Source organism: Chelonoidis abingdonii, chromosome 1 (genome assembly GCF_003597395.2).
Source record: "Chelonoidis abingdonii isolate Lonesome George chromosome 1, CheloAbing_2.0, whole genome shotgun sequence".
Lineage (NCBI taxonomy): Eukaryota > Metazoa > Chordata > Testudines > Testudinidae > Chelonoidis > Chelonoidis abingdonii.
The window spans coordinates 320,763,605-320,784,547 of NC_133769.1; the positions used below are offsets into that span (position 1 = coordinate 320,763,605).

At 41.6% G+C, this 20,943-nt stretch overlaps 2 protein-coding genes across 5 annotated transcripts in view; one reads left to right on the plus strand and one right to left on the minus strand.

Moving 5' to 3' along the window:
• The window catches only part of EXOSC8 (exosome component 8), a 60,019-nt gene extending 50,557 nt beyond the window's left edge, over positions 1-9,462 (minus strand). For all 3 annotated transcript variants that reach the window (XM_032805915.2, XM_032805916.2, XM_075061624.1), the window contains exons 1-3: positions 9,427-9,462; positions 5,997-6,033; positions 1,512-1,575 (exon numbers count right to left, since the gene is read on the minus strand). In XM_032805915.2, the coding sequence (XP_032661806.1) occupies positions 1,512-1,575; positions 5,997-6,033; positions 9,427-9,443 (118 nt within the window). In that variant the 5' untranslated portion in view covers positions 9,444-9,462. The remainder of the gene's footprint in view (positions 1-1,511; positions 1,576-5,996; positions 6,034-9,426) is intronic.
• Positions 9,463-9,644: 182 nt separating this feature from the next.
• The window catches only part of ALG5 (ALG5 dolichyl-phosphate beta-glucosyltransferase), a 48,003-nt gene continuing 36,704 nt past the window's right edge, over positions 9,645-20,943 (plus strand). The window contains exons 1-2 of one of the 2 annotated variants that reach the window (XM_032805918.2): positions 9,645-9,726; positions 18,205-18,376. In XM_032805918.2, coding sequence (XP_032661809.1) covers positions 9,661-9,726; positions 18,205-18,376 — 238 coding nt within the window. In that variant the 5' untranslated portion in view covers positions 9,645-9,660. Of the gene's footprint in view, positions 9,727-17,417; positions 17,583-18,204; positions 18,377-20,943 lie in introns of those variants that run through there. The other variant, XM_075061625.1, reaches the window with a different exon arrangement.

Here is a 20,943-nt window from a genome sequence, read left to right on the forward strand (position 1 = left end):
TCTGCTAGAGAAGTTATTGTGGCTACTCTTATGAGGAAGGACATTTGTCTAAGTATCATATTCTTATTGGGAAACTGCTGTAGCCTAGATGTGCTAAAAAGATCTAGCAGCGTACTTATTAAAAAAAAGCACTTTCCATTCCAGCCGATGTTAGGACATCAGAGAAAAGTGATGAACAGAGCAGACTCACAGTATAGGAGTTGCATATATAGCAGGGAGACTAGAGGAGGAATGGAAGGAGAACCACAGAGAAGAACTGGGTGTGAGACCAAATTCATGAAAGGAAGGACAGAAGATAGGGGAGCACCCTCCAAAGGAGTGTAATGAATAAAGAAGAAAGTAGGTAGAAGTGTGGAAGCCATTATGAAAACAGAGCAGGCAGAGAAATGGACAGAGTGCATGCACACACGCGCATCCAACATGGATTAAAAATAAAGAGAAAGTAAGTGAAAGAGACCATAGGAGTGAACCCAGATGGCCAGAAAGGAGAAACTGGCAATTTTGCTAAATGATGCAATTTGATTTCCACCATTGGGGAACCACAATTTGCTTTATGCACTACGATTTGGCAGGAGGGACATATTGTGGGGCTTAATTTGCTTTTTGCCAAAGCAAAGTGGCAAACTTCTCACTACATGGAAAGAATGGGAAATGTACCACTAAATAAATATATTTTTAGACTTGTCATTTGTTAATTATTTAAGAAGTAAGACAATAGATCCGGTTTAAAAATACATAATGATGGAATGTCCTATTTGGTTTTTAGCACTTACCTAGCAAAAGCTTCAGTTCACCTTGCAAAAAGTAAGGGCTTTTTTCTTTTTTTTGGCTAAACTTATTTTTGAATGGTTATATACACAGAAATTACATTTAATTGTGTTTTAATTCACTAATGCATTTTTTATATTTCTATTTTAATTAGCAGGTTCTGAAGGATTCATTTTTTCTAAATTAGGAATAGTCAAAACTTTATTAGATGAAAATTTACCTTTATGCCAGGTAAAATGGCCAAAGCAGCACAGAAGGGATCTAAATGTCCTGGATTTGGTCATGAAGAATTCCCCCAATGTAGGAACAGTGAAAGCCATAATGCACCTTCTGACACACCCGTGCAAGTCCTGACATAGAGGTGTCCTAGAAGTAATGCTGGAGGCAGGAGTGGCACATTGGGAATGAGACCACAGTGATTCAGGGAAATGTTGTGGCCCAGAGGCAGATAGGGAAACTACTTTATTTTAGACAGCCACCCATGGCTGTTTAAACTATGCTTTGGGGGTGCAACGAGGGTGTTTACTGAGTAGCCCCGGAATGAGAGGATGCAACAATGGCTTAAAACTATCCCTGGGCTACAGAATTTGTACTGTGCCTCTCTGAGGTGCAACACAGAATGTCAGCCCTGGTTCTGAAATCAAGCTCTGTGGAAATAGATCAGCCATTCATTAAAGTCTCCAGGAATAAAAACTGACTCCATTCGATTCAGTCACCAGCACTTCCCAACATTAAACACTTACCTACGTTGACAGTGGTTGTTCTGAATTCACCTAGCTCCCTTCCATCAGGTCGGCAGTTCTCTTTCTAAACATAAACATTACACAATTCAAGTTAAATGACATTTTCATGGTGTTACACAATCAAGAGATATAATGATAAAGTTTTTGTTGATCTTCAAATGGGAATTTGCAATGACAAGACCAATAGGATAAACTCAAAGATTTGTATGCTGGTGAGCTTTTTGGTCTAATTTAGTGTGATCTGGGTTACAGGCCCAAAAGTTAGTTACTTTAAAAATGTATAGTCCAGTAGGAAAAAGCACCTCAAGGCCCAGAACTATATGCCTTTCCTACAGCTATTTAGGACATTCAGCAACAAAAGCAATACCTCTTATCAGTGGTGCAGTGACAAAGCAATCAGTAAATTGCTATGAATATAGTGGCAATCTGTGATTTTTGTGGCACTATAAGAAACTGACTCACAGTGTGACATCATCAAAAAGGCCAACTAATTTTTCAGTACCCAGAACCAACTTGAGACGAAATATTCATGAATAACCCTGAATGAATACTTCCAAATGTCTGCATTGTTTAATTTTTGTAACTAACCCTTTTTTTCCATTGCTCATCTTTTAAAATGGAAATACTTCAGAAATCTAAATAGGGCCCAAGTCCAGAAAAGCTAATCAACATAGTTATTCAGATGTTTCACAACATAAACTGAACACACAAATTAAATCAGAAAGGGTGTTGGTTCACCATCTACTTAAATCTAGACTGTCTCTTGTGGTGGATCATCAGTGAAGATCTCTGTCACAGATTTACAGTGTCCATACTAGGCACAGGCCTTCAAACAGCTTCCTAGGACTAATCCCTTTATTGCAGGGCCCAGAATTTTCCACAAAGGGAGGCCACATGACCTGAACACTTCCTACACTGAGCCTTCAGGCTCTAGCACACAGTTCTTCACCAGGCTCTCCACAGCAAATCCAACCATGATCAGACTCCAGAGAGGCTTTTTTCTTCTTAGGGAGCAATGAAAAACAGTGAGTAACTGCAGTGAAGCAAGGCACTTTTTCCCAAACCAAGGTAATATTTATTGGTAACCTGGAATACAGCATCTGGAGTCTTTAGGTTAGCATGGGAAAAGTAAGCTTAAGACAGAGTATATACTGGTGGAAGCAATGGCTTTGCCATGACTGGATACTGAAGTCCATCTCCATTCTCTCTACCTATGTGTCCTCTGTTCACAGTAGCAACCTTAAGACCAGTTCTGTTCTGACCTGTCTATCCTTTGTTTCACAGCCCCAACTGTATGGCTTCCCAGGCATTAAGTGTTAATGTCACTGTCACTGAGGCTCCCATTGTCTCTCCCAGGCAGCAGTGGGAGGATATTTAGCAGGAGTGGTTTTACCACATAAAAGCAGGGTTTTTACTATCCCAGGAAAAACTAGTTAGTCCCACTTAAAGGCATTTTCTATTTTAAAACTGGTACAATTAATGCATACTACATTACACTCAGCGTCAGTTACATATTCAAACTGTGGTCACATAAGACAGCAGATTCTAACAAAATAAAATAAAAACAAATAAAAAGTAAAACTGCAGGGGCATAATACTAATATATGTAATTGTAATACTGAACATTGAAATGTCTGCATGCCTTTTGGCTTGGCATTTTCTCAAGGAAGTTATACATGTCGTGACTCTCATTTCAGTTTTCTCTATTATATAAATAAAAGTAAAAAACACTGGATTATAAGAAAATGAATCACGCAGAGCTGTAGGTTTGAAGCATTAAGCAATTAGAAGCATGCATGGTAGCAGACTACCAGTCCAGCTCCATTTGGCTACACAGCATTCTGTAGCAGAAGACCAAATTTGACATAGGGAATAGACCAAATCTATTTCTCAGTTTTGACAGATGTAACCAAAGTTGAAAAGGGTTGTTCTATGCTTGCTAAACTTGCTGGATGCTGATGCAATTGCACCACCAGATCTATGAAGTCAAATGGAATATCAGCATTCTTCAAATTTTTCCACCATGTTACAGTAGAAGCTGTTTCCTTCATATGGGGTGAAAACATTGATTTTGGATACGGAGCTGCTTCTACTTTACGTCCAAGTAAACATAGCAGAAAGCCTTGCAATTTCTTCTTGTTCAGTTGACAATTTCTTTCCTGCATATTTTAGATGAAAGAGGTTGGTCAACATGTGTTCAGGAGTAATTGCCTCATGAAATCTCTATTGCGCTTTTGTTTTGTGTGGTGCAACAATAGTGCAAACAACAGTGGTAAATATTTCTCAGTAATTTTTATTTGTATACTATAATAATTTTACATTTCCCAGTTTTCTGGTCTAAACTGGTATTTATCAGAGCCCTATCCTAAACTAGTTTTTCCTGGGAAATTGCTAACCCTGCTTCCAAATAATACAGTCACATATGTAAGTTCTATTCAGTTTATATTAATATATCTGGTCTCCAACCAGATAACTACGTGCCTTAAACACCTCATGTCTTTCCTTTTATGCTCAGTGTATAGCAGGACAAAGAACACAAGAAAACTGACGCACACATATGGATTGTTACCAAAATTCTCACATTCATCACAACCTCTCACAATTAAAGAATTATTGGCTTGATTAATACATGTATCACTTTAATAGTATTTGTTTATAGTATCATTCCCAAGTTATCTTACATTACTTCTGTAGCCACATCTACAGGGGTTGAAATTGACCACAGGCATCTTGGACTTACCTGTTACTTGATGTTGCTGCAGTGGTGTATATAGTCAAAGAATAATAGGACTGGAAGAAACTTCAAGAGGTCATCTAGTCCAGTCCCCTGCACTCATGGCAGGACTAAATATTATCTAGATCTAGACCATCCTTGACAGGTGTTTATCTAACTTGCTCTTAAAAATCTCCAATGATGCAGATTCCACAACCTCCCTCGGCAATTTATTCCAGTGCTTAACCACCCTGACAGTTAGGAATTTTTTCCTAATGTCCAACCTAAACCGCCCTTTCTATAATTTAAGCCCATTGAATCTTGTCCTATCCCCAGAGTTTAAGGAGAACAATTTTTCTCCCTCCTTCTTGTAACAACCTTTTATGTAATTGAAAACCGTTATCATGTCCCCTCTCAGTCTTCTCTTCTCCAGACTAAACAAACCCAATTTTTTCAATCTTCCCTCATAGGTCGTGTTTTCTAGACCTTTAATCATTTTTGTTGCTTTTCTCTGGACTTTCTCCAATTTATCCACATCTTTCCTTAAATGTGGCACCCAGAACCTGACACAATACATCAATTGAGGCCTAATCAGCATAGAATAGAGCAAAAGAATTACTTCTCGTGTCTTCCTTACAACCCTCCTGCTAAGACATCCCAGAATGATGTTTGTTTTGTTTGGTTTTTTTGCAAGAGTGTTACACTGTTGACTCAATTTAGCTTATGATCTATTATGACCCCCAGATCCCTTTCTGCAGTACTCTTTCCTAGGCAGTCATTTCCCATTTTGTATGTGTGCAACTGATTGTTCCTTCCTGAGTGGAGTACTTTGCATTTGTCCTTATTGAATTTCATCCTATTTACTTCAAATAATTTCTCCATTTTGTCCATATCATTTGGAATTTTAATCCTATCCTCCAAAGCACTTGCAACCTCTCCCCACTTGGTATTGTCCGCAAACTTTACAAATATCTAAATCATTGATGAAGATATTGAACAGAACAGGACCCAAAACTGATCCCTGTGGGACCCCACTCAAGATGCCCTGGCAGCTTGACTGTGAACCACTGATAACTACTCTCTGGGAACAATTTTCCAATCAGTTATGCACTCACCTTATAGTAGCTCCATTTAGGTTATATTTCCCTAGTTTGTTTATGAGACTGTCATATGAGACAGTATCAAAAGCCTTATTAACGTCAAGATATACCACATCTATCACTTCCCAAAAGGCTTGTTACCCTGTTAAAGAAAGCTGTTAGGTTGGTTTGACACAATTTGTTCTTGACAATCCATGCTGTCGCTTTCAATCTTCTATTACCTTTTGTTTAACATGCATTATTAATGTAGACTTAGAATTTGTCTTTTTCAAGGACACTGTCAGTGATATTATTTATTATTTGAATTTTGGCAGCACCTGAAAGCCACCACCCTGGTCGGGCTCCCATTGTGCAAGGCACTGTACAAACCAAGGCCTCATTCCTGTATACACTTAAGCACGTTTAACTTCATACACTTAACAGTCCCTTTGAGGCCAATGAAACTAGTCACATGTACGTAAGCACTCACAGGATCGATCACAGCCATAGAATAGAAAGTCTCTGTCCTGAAGAGTCTGAAAGATTTTCTTTTACAAAAGGCTTTAAGAAAAAGCAAAACCCCATTGGAGTTTATTTATAATTTAAAGAGAACAGCAACAGAGGTACAGTAGCTGTATGAGAAAAATATATTCTAAGTCTATTTAACTTACGTATACATGATGCTTTACTCACCAAAAATCGCCTGTAATATTCCAAAGGTTCCACAGTTCTAAAATAGACACAAAATTTAAAATTCATATGCATAATCTGTTTTACAAAGTACATGGCTAACTAAAGTCTAGCAGAAAAGCAAGTGTTACTCAGCGGACATCTGAGTTTCAGAGTCAAGCTCTGTTTTTGTTCCTTGGCTGACAATGCTGTGGACACAGCACATTAGCCAAGTGAGTGACAATTTCAGAAAGACTAGAGCCCTCTACGATGTTCTTTCTGATCATTTTGACACCAGAACTCCTAGGTTCTGGAGACATGGTTGCCTTGTGGCAAGGGCTTTGAAAAAGGGTTAGAAAGAGTGAAGTTTGAAAAATGGGAGAGAAAGAGAGATACTTTACTCCATCATCCCACAACAAAACCCACCCTTTATTGCAGCTTATGCAACTGCATACATCAGTGGTTCCCAAACTTGTTCCGCTGCTTGTGCAGGGAAAGCCCCTGGCAGGCTGGGCCAGTTTGTGTACCTGCGGTGTCCGCAGGTTCAGCTGATCGCGGCTCCCACTGGCCAGGGTTCAGGGCCAGGCCAATGAGAGCTACTGGAAGCCACGCGGGCCGCGGGACGTACTGGCTGCCACTTCCAGCAGCTCCCATTGGCCTGGAGCAGCAAACCGCGGACACTGGGAGCCGCAATCAGCTGAACCTGAGGACACAGAAGGTACACAAACTGGCCCGGCCCACCAAGGGCTTTCCCTGCCCTATTGTAAAATGTCTATAACATACTGAAATCGGACTTTTGATTCACACATTACTCAACTGTTGGTATTAATAATATTTGAAATTATTAATATGGGAAATCAAAAACCAATTTAAGCATAAACTCCTTTATTTAATCCACAGGCCAAGATGTAGTTGCTCTAAACATGCCTAAAAAGCCTAAATACTAAGCAATTTACTACATCCAAACAGTAACAAATTCATCAATTACTTACAAATGAGCTAAATCCAGTGCTTAGACTCATATTGGTCAGCTGCAATGGCGTCAGGCAGGTATTAGCAAGGGACCCTTTAAAAGCTTACTTTTTATGCCCTTTAACAAAGCGATGTCATTAACAATTACTGGTTTTCAGCTGAAGTCAAATCTGAGACAGTTCACCCTTATTTCCAGTCCTAATTCAGATGAAATGTACAACGTCCTGTCTTCCCAAGGGCTTTCTTCCCCTCCTCCTTGCTGTCACAACAGTTTTCCCATTGCACTTGGGTTCACATAGGCTTTAACACTGGTGTGTGGGTTGGTGAAGGGCCATGTTGGCTCGTTTTAAGACAGATTCTCTTTATTTGATTTAAAACCATCTGCAGTCACCCCTATTTGTCAGAAGTCTTCTTTTTAGAAACTTCTCCTTATCCCATTATTATGGTTATTCTTTGAACCACACATGGTTATTCTTTGAACCACATATCCTCCCTACTTTATTCCTTCTGGCCTTATCATTTCTTATTTTCCAGGCCTTCCCTCTACTTTGCTTCTCAGGGCCTCTCTTTACAACACAAATGTATTTCCTTCACCAAATTTAAGATAAAATTAAAGAATTCAAGTTATATTTATCCTACATCTACCTATGTTTATTTGGAGCATAAATAATTAATTCTTTTCTTCAAAGAAATTACAAATACACCAATGTATGTAGTATGACAAGAGCATTTTTAACAAAGAATTTAATGCTGCAGGCGGTTTCTGCATACCCCTTATGATGACACAATTTTTCAAATCAGAGAGTTGCTAAGACAGCGAACATAGAAACTAAAACAGAATGTTCCACAGCCAGAAATTGTTATGACACTGCAGCACAGACATTAAAATGACATTTCCAGGAGAGAAGGCCTTCTCAGGTTTTGTTCAAACAAATATTTTTGGAGAAAAGTCATGGAAATAGTAACTCTGAGAACTTTTATTATGTTTTCCAAGACAACATAAACCCAACATAGTTCGGACAATTTACGAGCACGAGAGTAACGTTAATCCCTGTTGGTGTTCCTTGAGATATCCCCAACTAGCATGGACATAAGGGCTATTCCTCACTGGCTCAGGCAATGCTGTCTACTATGCTCCCACTTAACTGACTGAGAGACACAGGGGAGAAGCAAAAGATAGTTGGGTCAATGCAGATACAACCCTCCCCCAAATGCCTGCGAATAGACTCCTTGTCCAACCAGTCCTTACACTTAACACCCACTTTCCTCTAACTGTCTCCAGATGGATCCCTCCACTCCAAAAACTAATGCCTGGGCCTTGTTTTGATTAGGAAGAGATTATAGTTGCTATGACTTCCACCAAATCTTTTCCTCTGGCATAGACAGAGATCCACATATTTCAAAATACCTTAGCTTGTTAAGATTAGCTCTCACTTTAAAAAAAAAAAAAAAAAAAAAATCCTTAACCTGCAATCTCACTTTATTACCCAAAAAATATTTCACATATCCAGGAGTCAATATTACTGGGAATGAAATGCTTTTTGGCAAAAGTATGAGACAGCAGTTATGGGTGTGAGTTATGCTACAAGGCTGATGAATGTGGGAAGAATAGTGTATTTCTCTAACTCCTTAAAGCAGAAGGAACTTTTCTCTGGTAAGACTGCAATGTTGCATTGAAAATGGATAATTTGAGAGGGCATGCAGTGAGGTAAGGGGCTGGTGTCTGTCCTTCACTGGACACTGAAAGGGCACATTCCTATTACTGACCTAAAACCTTAATAGCTTTAACCGCCTCTGAACTAAGTTTTTAGTTTTGGACTATAGATATATTTGGATGTAATGAAAAATAAACTAAGTTGCTTTTTATATGCTGTGGAGGAAAAGAGTAAAATAAAATGTTGATTTTCTAATAGACCGTAAGGGCCATAAATAGCATGCTTGTGCAGAACTGTAATATATATGGGGAGTCCAAGTGATTTCACCTGGATTGTTCACATGCATAAGGTTACACATGCCCTGCGGCTCTCGATTTCCACGATCACCAGTAACAAGAAGAGGGTAGATCAGCTCTGCCCAGGGAAGGTGGGGGGCGGGGAGTCTCCTAGGCGGTGTGTTTCTCTCCCGCCCCCATTGAGAGCAGGCGCTGCAGATACCGGGGGGCGGTTCCCAGCTCCGGGGCCTGGCAGAGCTCTGGGCACGGCACGTTACGAGCAGGCAGCGGGTCGGTCCAGCCGAAGGCTCAACCCGCCCACCTGAGGGCTCGGCAGCGGCCTGGGCCCAGAGCAGCTTCCAGGCAGCCGCGTGCCGCGTTCCCGGCTCCTCGCCCGGCCAATGCGGGGGCTGAGAGAGCCCCGCTGAGGCGACTGGTGGCGCCGGGCCCGGCGGCTGCACCGATCCCGCCCGGCCGGGGCCGCTCGGCTCCCGGGGTAGGGGGGAGCGAACGCCAGGCCCGGACAAGAAGCTGCTTCGCGCCGTCACTTACTTGAATCCGGCCGCCATAGTCTCACTTCCGCCCGTGCGCGAGCTGCTTCCGGGTCGGGAGCGCACTTCCTCTCCCGCGTGACACTCTGTGGGGACACGCTGGCTGCGCGGGAGCGGCCCGTAGGGGGCGCTGTGGAGCGCGGCCGCACTGATAAGCGGCCGCTCTCAGCGCCGCGAGCGGGAGCTGCTTCCGCATCGCTGGAGCTGCCCCATAGGGCCGCGCCGGGCATGGACTATGGAGCCGCTCTTGGCTGACGCGGTCGCGGCGCTCGCTGCCTTGGCGTCCGCAGCCCTGAGCCTGGTGAGTGCGGAGCCCAGTGCCCCCCCAGCCCCCCGAGAGTGGGGAGAAGGAGCCTCTCTCCCCCCCAACCCTGAGGGGTTCCGCACACACCGCCCCGGCCGGTGTCATCGCACCACAAACAGGGCAGCCCCCGAGAGAGTTGAGAGCCGGAGCCCCTCGCTGGGCGAGGCCCCGCTTATCCCTTCTCGGGGGGAGCAGCCCGGAGCCCCGACGTGGGGGGCGGCTGAACCCCAAGCTGTGGGGGGGACCCTAAGGAGGAGCTGATGTCTGAGGAAGGGCCACGCACCTCTTGTGGTATCTGCAGACTCTCATCTAGTCCCGCCTTAGTCTTCTTTTGTCAGCACTAAAGCCCAGTGTTTTTAACCAGTCCTCATAGAGCAGGTTGTCTAAATCCTTCATCATTTTTGCTGCTCTCTTCTGGACTTAATCCAATTTGTCCATATCTTTTCTAAAGTGTAGTGTCCAGAACGGGGCACAGTGCTCCCGCTGAGGCCTCACCAGTGCTGAGGAAACCAGGGCAGTTACTTTCCCCCACCTTGGATCTGACATTCCTGTTAACAGTTGCCTTTTTTGTACCTGAAGCCTGTTTGTTAGGTCAGGTTCAGTCTGTCATCCACTATAAACCCCAGATCCCTTTAAGTAGTACTAAACATTAACTTTAATAAAAAAAAATTAAATCTGTTCTTATCAGCTAGCCAGTTATTCCTCATTTTGTAGTTCTGCAATTGATTTTTCCCCCTAAGTGTAGTACTTCGCATTTGTCTTTATTGAATTTCATTTTGTTAATTTTAGACCAATTTGTCAAGATCATTTTGAATCCTACCTTTGTCCTCCGAAGTGCTTACAACACTTTGCAGTTTGGTGCCATCTGCAAATGTTGTAAGTATACTCTCCACTCCATTGTCCAAGTTCTTAATGAAATCATTAAATAGTTCTGGACCCACGACAGATCTTTGAGGAACCTCACTAGGTATTTCCTCACAGCTTCACAGCGAACCATTGATGATTACTCTTTGAGTACGGTCTTTCAGCCAGTCCTATACCCACTTTATAGCAATTTAATCTAGACCACATGTCCCTAGTTTGTTTATGAGACTGTCAAAGCCTTACTAAAATCAAGATATCTGCCACTAGGCTGGTAGCCCCTTAAAGAAGGAAAGTAGGTTGGTTTTGGATGATTTGTTTTTGACAAATCCATGTTGGCTATTACTTATTGCCCTAATAACCTCTAGGTGCTTACAAATCTTTCCAGGTATCAAAGTTAGACTGACTAGTCTATAATTCCCTGAGCTCTTATTTCTCTGCCTTTCCCCTCTTTTGAGGATAAGTACAGTGTTTGTCCTTCTTCAGTTTTCTGGGCTGATAATCACTTCCAGGATTTCCCCAACTAGTTCTTTAAGTAACCTAGGATTAATTTCATCAGGCCGTGCCATCTTGAATATATCTAATTTACCTCAATATTCTTTAACCAGTTCATTCCCTATTCTGGATTGTGTTCCTTCTCTCTTGCTCTTAATATTGTGTTATATATCTGGTCACCAGAAAAACTTTTTAGTAAAGACTGAAGCAAAATAGTCATTATACACCTCAGACTTCTTGATGTTACCTATTATTAGCTCTCCTTCCTTGCTAAGTAGTATGTTTCTTTCATCTTCTGTTTTTCCTAATGTATTTATAGAGCCTCTTATTGCCTTTCGTAGGTGTAACTCATTTTGTGCCTGAGCCATTCTGATTTTGTCCGTACATGCTTGTGCTATTCTTTTGTACTCCTCCTTAGCAATTTGTTTATATTTTCACTTTTTATAGGATTCCTTTTTGATTTTCACAATGGTCATTAAAGATCTCCTAATGCAACCATATTAGCCTCTTAGTATTAGTCCTGTCTTTCCTTTGCATTGGGATAGTTTGCTGTTGCACCTTTAATATTGTCTCTTTGAGGAACTCTCTCCCCTGAGCTCCTTTTTCCCTTAGATTTTCTTCCTGTGGGACCTTACCTACTGTTCCCTGAGTATGATAAAGTCTGCTTCTTTGAAGTCCACTGTCCTTATTCAGCAGCTCCTTCCTTTCCTTAGAATTAGGAAATTTATCATTTCATTGTCACTTTCACCAAAATTGCCTTCAACTTTCAGATTTGCAACTCATTCTTCCCTGTTAATGAGAATCAAGTTTAAAGTGGATTTCTGGCTGGCTACTTCCTCTACCTTCTGAAAAAAGTTGTCCCCAATACAGTCGAAGAATATATAGGACACTTTGTGTTATGCCACTTTACTTTTCCGACAGGTGGTTGGGTAGGTCTTGTGTTTTGTCTGTTTCTGTTGTTTGTTATAGAAAAGACTCATCCATTGCCTCTGATGTGTTGGTTTATTATAGACCACTAATATGATACTGTGCCTGTTTCTTTGTTTTTCTCTTTTTATCTTCACCTCGGGACTTTAAATTTGTGTGCGTCTCTTCATCACCTGGATCTCAGAACAAATGTATATATTCTTGGTGCGTAATCCAACATCTACTCCCATTTTTGTCCATCTGTCTTCCTGAACAGGCTATACCCCTCTGTACCAATATTGCAATTGAGATTCATCCAACCCACCTCTTAAATCATAAGTTAGCTATTGTACTAATACTTCCAATTCTTTCTTGTTCATTCCCCATACTCGTTGCATTTATGTATAGACATGTAAGATGTTGAGCAGATTCTCCCACTCTTTTTACCTCTTGCTGCTCCTATGACCCTATTGTAATTCTTCATTCCATCCCAAACATCTAGCCCTCTGGTAAGGGCACATTTTCTTTATATCTACATCTTTTGTCATCTGCCCCCTTTGAACCTAGTATAAAGACTGTCCCACTGGGTTGGCAAATTGGTGTGGACAGGTGTTCATCCTTCATCTCATACAATGTTATCTAATCTCAGTGAAGTGCTCTCTCACCTGAGGCTTATCGATTTAAACACTGCAGTTTTGTTAAAATACGAAACTAGACACAATTGTGACTGCAACTGTGCCAGGTTTTTTTTGAACTGCAGTAGGTATTCCGTATATTATGGGTTATGATCTGTTATAAAATACCTGTCGTAAAACCTAGTTTAACTAAACAAACCTAGCTGGCTTTGTAAATGAACTGCAAACAGTATTCTGTTTCTTTTCTTTTATAACACAAACAATTTTTTGTTTTTCTTTTCTTGGTTTTCATTTTGTTTTTAATCATTTAGAAACATAATGTTCTCAGCTAGAACGCTCGGAAGTCTGTAGCATGTGGAAACCCAGATACCACTGGTAGTCAACAATATTACATACATGTCATTCCACAGTCAAGGGGGTGGGGGACAGGGAGTAAAGGAGGGGTAAAATACAATTTCATTTTAGAAGTTAGAAATGTGATTTAAGCCCCAATCTTGCAGTCACATTTGTGGCTAACTTTATGCACATGAATACTCTTGCTGACTTTAATGGATCTGTGCAAGTGAGTAAAGTTCCATGTGTTCATAAATATGCATAGCCAACATGGATGACTGATTTCTGGGTTGTGCTAATATTTTAGGTGATTAAACTTTGAAAAACAAATTTCTTTAACCTAGTCATTTCTAAATAGTCCATAACATGATCTAATTATATTTGGCTTTTTTTTTTTTAAATTGCTTGAATATATTGATTACATACAGTCATTTTTAACATTTTTAAACCATAACAATAATATAACATTAAGATTGTAAGATCAATCACAAAAGTTGAGAAATTCCAGAAGTTAGTTTGGTGATAAAAGCAGCAAAGAGTCCTGTGGCACCTTATAGACTAACAGATGTATTGGAGCATGAGCTTTCGTGGGTGAATACTCACTTCGTCGGATGCATCCAATACGTCTGTTAGCCTATAAGGTGCCACAGGACTCTTTGCTGCTTTTACAGATCCAGACGAACACGTTTACCCCTCTGAAGTTTGGTGATACTAATTTATGTTGATAGATATAAACCTTAATTACTCTTATTAACGTGGTGAATTGAAATTTAACAAATGGAAGGAGCAAAAAATACTACAGGTTTGCATTATAGCTAAGGCTAAGATTTTGTCACAGATATTTTTAGTAAAAATCACGGACAGGTCACAGGCAATTTAAAAAAAAAAAAAAAAAAAAAAAAAGTTCACAGAAGCCCGTGACTGTCTGTGAATTTTACTAAAAATATCCACGACAAAATGGGGAGCTGCGTTCACAAGGGCTGGGCATGTATGGAGGCCCTGACTTGGAATTCTCGGGGTCCCCACTGCCCATCGGGGCTCAGAACTCCAGGGTCCCCCACGGCTCGGGGCGGTGAAGTTAACTATGGCTGAATTAGAGTTGTCAGATCAACTTTATCTTTTCGGTTATTTCATGATGTTGAGTGGTTGAACTTGCAACCTTAAAACAGTATTTTAATTAGCTGTGTGTGTTCATCCATTCTCCCTCTCCTCCCCCCCCCCTTAATTTTTTAGTGGTTCATCTGGAGCAGAGGGTCAAACAAAAAGGAAATTAAATAAAATATGGAGGAAATAGATTTGCACACTTTAAAATTCTGCTGGCTTCACAAGCAGACCATGAGCTGAATCAGCTGGATGGAAGAATTTAATCAGAAAAATGTGAATGATAATTGGGAGTTGTTTAAGAATGCTTTACTAGATACCCAAAAAGCCACAATTGTGAAAAATGGTTTAAAAAACCAACCTGAGAAAGCAGAGGTATCTATTTAAAAAAAAAAAAAGTATAAAAAATGGAAGAAAATAGAAGTTGATCATTATTAATATAAATCAGAAGCTAGGAAAATTGATAGGAGAAGCAAAGGACACAAGAAGAAATCTCTGACCAACAGAGTTAGACAATAAGGAGGGTTTTAATTATGTTAGGAACAAAAAGAATCCTGCCAGTGACATTGGTCTATGGATGGATGGAAGTTGTAGAATTATCAATAATCAGAGAACGCTGAAGTGTTCAATAAACATTTCTGTTCTGTTTTTTGGGATAAAAACAAGATGTGGTATCGTATGGTAACTCTCTTTGCATTCTCTGGAAGATGTTAAACAGCAGCTACATAAGTTAGATATTTTTAAAACATCAGGCCTAGATAATATACATCCAAGAGTTTTAAAAGAGCTGGTTGAAGAGCTCGCTGGACTCTTAAACATAAATTTTCAATAATCCTTGGAACACAGTGGAGTTTCCAGAAGGCTGGAAGACAGCTAAAATTGTGCCAATATTTTAAAAGGTAAATAGGATGACCAGGTAATTATAGGCTTTTCAGTCTGACATTGATTTCAGCAAGTTAATGGAGCAGCTGATACGGAACTCGATCAATAAAGTATTAAAGGAGGGTGATATAATTAATGCCAGGCAACATGAGTTTATGGAAAATAGATCCTGACAAACGAACTTAATTTTTTTTATAAGATTACAAGTTTGGCTGATAAAGGTAATAGTGTTGATGTAACATACTTCTTCTGTAAGGTATTTGATTTGGTACCACACTTTTATTAAAAAGTTAGAATGATATAAAATTAATGTGGAACACATTAAATTGATTAAAAGCTGGCTAGCTGTTAAATCTCAGAATGTAATTGTAAATGGGGAATCATCATCAAGCACAAGTGTTTTTCTAAAGGGGTCTGGCAGGCAGCAGTTTTTGGCCTAAGATATATAATAATTTTAGTAATGACCAGGAAGATCACACAATCATCACTGTTAAAGTTTGCAGATGACACAAAAATTGGAGGATTGATAAATAATGAAGAGGACAGGTCACTAATACAGAGCAATCTGGATTACTTGGTAAACTGGGTTCAAGGAAACAATATGCATTTTAGTATGGATAAATGTACATGTGTACATCCACAATGAAGAATGTAGGCCACACTTACAGCATAGGGGACCCTATCCGGGGAAGCAGGGACTCTGAAAAAGATGTGGTGGTCATGGTGGATAATTGGCTGAACATGAGTTCTTTGTGCAACACTGTAGTCAAAAGAGCTGTGATCTTTTGGATGCATAAACGGAAATCTTAAGTAGGAGCAGAGAGGTTATTTTACCTCTATATTTGGCACTGGTGCAACCACTGCTGGAATACTGTGTCCATTTCTGACATCCACAATTCAAGAAGGGTGTTGAAAAATGGGAGACCATTCTAAAAAAAGAGCCACAAGAATGATTAAAGGATTAGGAAATATGCCTTATAATGGTACACTCAAGGTGCTCAATCAATTTAGCTTAACAAAGAGCTAGAACACACAGGCCATGGAACTTCCTCAAAATTATTCCAAGAGTGCATCTTTTAAAAAACCTACCCATTCTTGATTTAAAAATTAACAGTGATGGAGAATCCGCCACAACCTTTGGTAAATTTTTCCAGTTATTCTATTTAAAACTTACACCGTATTTCCAGGCTATCTTCAACTTCCAGTCATTGTATCTTGTTATATCTTTCTCTGCTAAAGAGCCAATTTAAAATATTTGTTCCTTATATAGGTACAGTGAAACCCCGCTATAACACGATGGTCAGGGTCCAAAAAATGGAATCGCACTAAATGCAGGGTCGCGGTATGGTGGGGTTTACCATTTCAAGCTGGTCAGTTTCAAGCCGGTCGATTTTCTCTTGGGCTGAAAACTACTTTCATTTGCGAATTGCCCATAGCAGTAACTGAAAGGGCAGGGGGCTGGAGGGAATATGCCCCTATTCCACCCATCCCCCCCAAGGTCCTGCCCCCGCTTCTTCTCTGCCTCTGCCGGCATTAGCGAGCACACTGACTCTGCTCCTTCCTGACCCCCTCCCTCGCAAAGGCCATCAGCTGATCGGCCTGCAGGGAGGGACGGAGAGGTGGAGGAGGGGCAGGAACCCAGCACACTACTAGAAGAGGCAGGGGAACGGGCAGGACCAAACTGCTGCCCCCTGCCCCTGTGGGGGGAGGGGATGGGGGACAGAAGAGCAGGCTGGGCTGGGCGGGATTTTTAATGGGACACTGCTGCCTGCCAGGACTCAGGCAGCAGCGTGCCATTAAAAATCGGCTCACTTGCTGTAGGTTGTCGACCCCTTCTGTAGATTAAAGGAAACTTTCTGAGGTGTATGCAGATGTTGAGTGTCTTCAGTTACCACTGAAGCCAATGAGAGGGAGATCACAATGCTCTGTAGGATCAGGTTCTATGCAATTTTCAAAACTTCATCATTTTGTGAAATTTAAAACCAATTTCTTTCAAACAAAGTACTGAAGACTACCCTTGCTAACTTTCAGACTTCAACCATTTTTGCTGTGACCCAGGTTTAAAAGGAATGGTGTTATTTAGAATTTAAGCTATAAATAAAACTTAAATTTAAATCTAGATGATATGCCTTGGAGCCATAACAGTATTTAGTTTGAGGATAAAAGCACACTTTTCTAATGTTAAGAAAATCTAAACCACAAATTCATATAAGTATTTTATTTTGTTCAAAGAACTTGGAAGCTCTGTTGGAGAATCCAGCAGGACTTATTAGTAAGTGCCAGTGGTGTGTCTGGTGCTGCACAAGACACACATGTCAACAGTCCCTGTCTCAAATTCATTACAAATAAGAAGGTGAAAATAAGACTTTAGACACACTGGAGACTCAGAAATAGGATTTATAAGACATGCAAACTTATTACCTATATATTTAATTGGTTTTTTTCTCCTCTTTCCCTATTCAGTTATGGTCATACTTCTGAAAGCCCTAAGACATAATTCCATAGTTCCTGAAGTTTGTGGTTACTGAAGATTATGGTGGCCCATCTCTTCTTTACTAGTTAGTCTGTTCATAGAAGTAGTGATATGTGGGATATTCGTGTGTGTTCCACTCTGTTTATGAGTATGTGGCATTTTTAATGGTAAATAAAAGTTTTTACACTTAATTACATAATTTAATATCAGTTTTACCTGTGATAAGATTTGCCTCTTGTATGGAATTGCTTAATATTATAGTTGTTGCTGCTAATGCTTGCTACATGCTATGATTTTTAGTGAATGGTTATCAATAAATACAGTGGACATAGCTACAAGGTTTAGACCTGGCAAACACCATGGTCTAGAAAATGTTCCTTAAGGCACATTTATGGTAGCTTCGGCCAGTGCCTTATCGCAGAGCCGCTCAAACCTTTTCCATTTGCAAATTTCACTGGCAACTTGCCAGGAAACTTAGGCCATGTCTTGTCTCCATAAAGTAGAACAGTTTAATGCCATATGAAAACTATAAGTCTTGACAGTTAAAGCTCCTTTTTGATCTGGGCAATGGATAAAAGAGCACTCCTCAGTAGACCTGTCCACCATGTTTGTAATAGGAATGGCTATGGATTAGTGGGTTGTATCAGTGAGCTACATTTGATCCTCCTTTGTTCAGCCAATTAGAATAGTTTGTTTAACTCTTAAACAGAATCCTATTATGCAGACAATGAATGTAGACTTTGCTACTGAACCATCGTCACAAATACCATTTGTTTTTGTTTATCACAGATTATTATTGTTGCCCATATAACTGCCACCAAAATGCCAAATTTTCATCGCCATGAAGAAGAGAAGTTCTTTGTAAATGCTGAAGGGAAGAAGGAATCTATACCAAGCATACATGACCCTCCTACAAAGGAGCTCTCTGTTGTCGTGCCTTCATACAATGAGGAAGACAGGTGTAAGAATACTTCATTGTTTTCTTTTTAAAGAGTTAAACTTAGCTCTGCATTATTGGTGAATGTCAGCAATATAAAATTGCAGGCCAGATTCTGTAGCCATTTTGCATACCCAGTTCCCAGGTCACAATCAAATAAATGGGAGTTCTGCACATAGAGCTACTGTAGAATCTAGCTATGTGCTTTTTTTTTTTTTTTTTTTTTTAGCAACAGAAATTAAGCTACTTTCTGTAAGAATCCAGTGTCACTAAAATCTTGTAAAATAAGGGCAGATGTTTCTGTCAGGAGTACTGGTAACAATTCTGCTCCCTTGGGGAATCACAGAATTCATATGGCCCGCATATTTCTGTGTCCCCCATGCAGAAAAACGCAAAAGACATCTGCAGGGGGACATGTTCCTCTTCCCTGGCAGCGCCTCTGTTCCGGTGTGCTTGGAGCAGCCTCAGGGACACACATCACTGCGGGGGAAGGGGACTGGGCATGTGTGCCTGCAGCGGAGACGTTGATCGCTGTCAGAGCGGGACGTACCTACCTGCCAACAAGCAAGAGAGACTCTGTCCCTCCTGCTTGCTACTGCAGCTCGCTGGGCGTGAAGGGGTAGGGCTTTTATTTATGCAGAAGGAGGGCTGTGTCCCAGAGGCAGAAATGTAGCAGCCTGCCTAGTAGTAATATTGTTAATGTTCCTATTGTTAGTTAACTGTTCCCATTCTCAGTCAATTCCCCCAAGAGCATAAAACCTGTAATAGTTTTAAGGCCCCTACATTGCCAGAGTGATATAAAATCTTAAGAGGCCCCATCTGCACTGGCAATTTTGTGCGCAGTAAAGCACTTTGGAGCGCTGTAACTCTGAATGTGTACACACTGCAAGCCACTTAATGTGCAGAAACTGCACAGATGCAGCACTCTTTTTAAAAAAAACAAAAAAAACACCACCTCGACAAGACCTTTCTGCGCCATGGCTACAGTGCTGCGGTGCCAGTGTAGACATGTGGTGATTACAGCGCTGCAATTGGCCTCTGGGAGGTATCCCACAATGCCTGTTCTCAACTGTCTGTCAGTCGGTTTGAACTCTACTGCCCTGCCTTCAGATGACCAACTGTCAGCCCCACCTAGGGTGACTAGATAACAAGTGTGAAAAATCGGGACGGGGGGGGGTGTTAATAGGAGCCTATATAAGAAAAAGATCCCAAAATCAGGACATCTGGTCACCCTAGCCTCATCCCATACATTCCTTTGCAAATATGAAAGTCCCCTTCCTGTTTGCTCGGTGATACATGCAGTGGTTTCAGTGCATCTTTCCAGGTGGCCATGCCTGCTCTACACACCAAGCGATCCCCTGCTTGGAGTAATGCCAAGCTGCTGGACCTCATTGGCATTTGTGGGGAGGAGGCAGTGCAGTCACAGCTGCGCTCCAGCCGTCGGAATTGATACCTATGGACAGATTTGTAGATGTATGATAGAAAAGGGCCATGACCGGGACACATTGCAGTGCAGGGTCAAAGTGAAGGAGCTGCGGAATGCCTACCATAAGGCACAGGAGGCAAACCGCCGCTCCAGTGCTGCGCCCACGAGCTGCCGGTGATACTCGGTGGTGACCCCACCTCCACTGCAAAGTCCCTTGTGGATACTTCGTTGGCTTTGTTGCCAGTCAAGAGTGGACTGAGCCAGGAGGAGGCAATCTTGGATGAAGAGATGGAGGGGGAACCAGAGGCAGAGGATGACTCGGAGGCCAGAAATGCATGCAGTCAGGAGCTCTTTTCTACCCTGGAGGAGTCTAGCCAGTCACAGCAGTCAGATCTTGGCAAAGCACAAACAGGAGAGGAGGCCCCTGGTAAGTGGATCTGATTTTGGGAATTGCTGAAGCGAGTTGCTGGGGGCAGGAGGGTTGCAGAAAGCAGGCTTGCCTCCAATCTCCTGCTTAGTCTGAGCAGCGGAACAGGCTGTTGATACACTCACTTCATGTGAATCTCCCTCAGAGATCTCCAGGAAACTCTTGTGGAGATACTGAGCAATCCACTCCTGCAGGTTCCTCAGCAGAGCTGCTTTGTTTCTTGCCCCATTAAGGGTAACTTTCTCGCGCCATTGTGCCGTCATGGCGGAGGGGGGGTGGGACCATAGCTGCGCACAGGCTAGGCCAGGGCGGAAGCCACATGCTTGAAGAAGACCCTCCGTTGATTCCCTACTCACCCTCAGCAGCGAGATATCTTCCATAATGATCACATCCTGTGGAAAGTGTGGGAACAGGAATGATTATCAGCCCCCCCCACCCCACCCCCGCCACAGTGCTGGCTCTACCCAAGTGCCCAAGACTCACATGCCCGTGTACAGCAGGGTCCAGGAACAATGATTTACCCTGCCCCTACTCACCATTTTGGGGGTCTTGTGGCTTATGGTGTGCTTGCCTGGGGTCAGCCAGTTAGTGTCAGGTGTGTGAGTACTGGCTGTGTTTTAAAGCACTGAAACAGTGTTGTCTGTGTTGCAAACAAAACTGCTTCTGTAAAATGTTGCATTTAAACTTCACAGAGATGACCTTGGGAGGCTAGCCTCCCTTATTGGCATCAGAACAGTT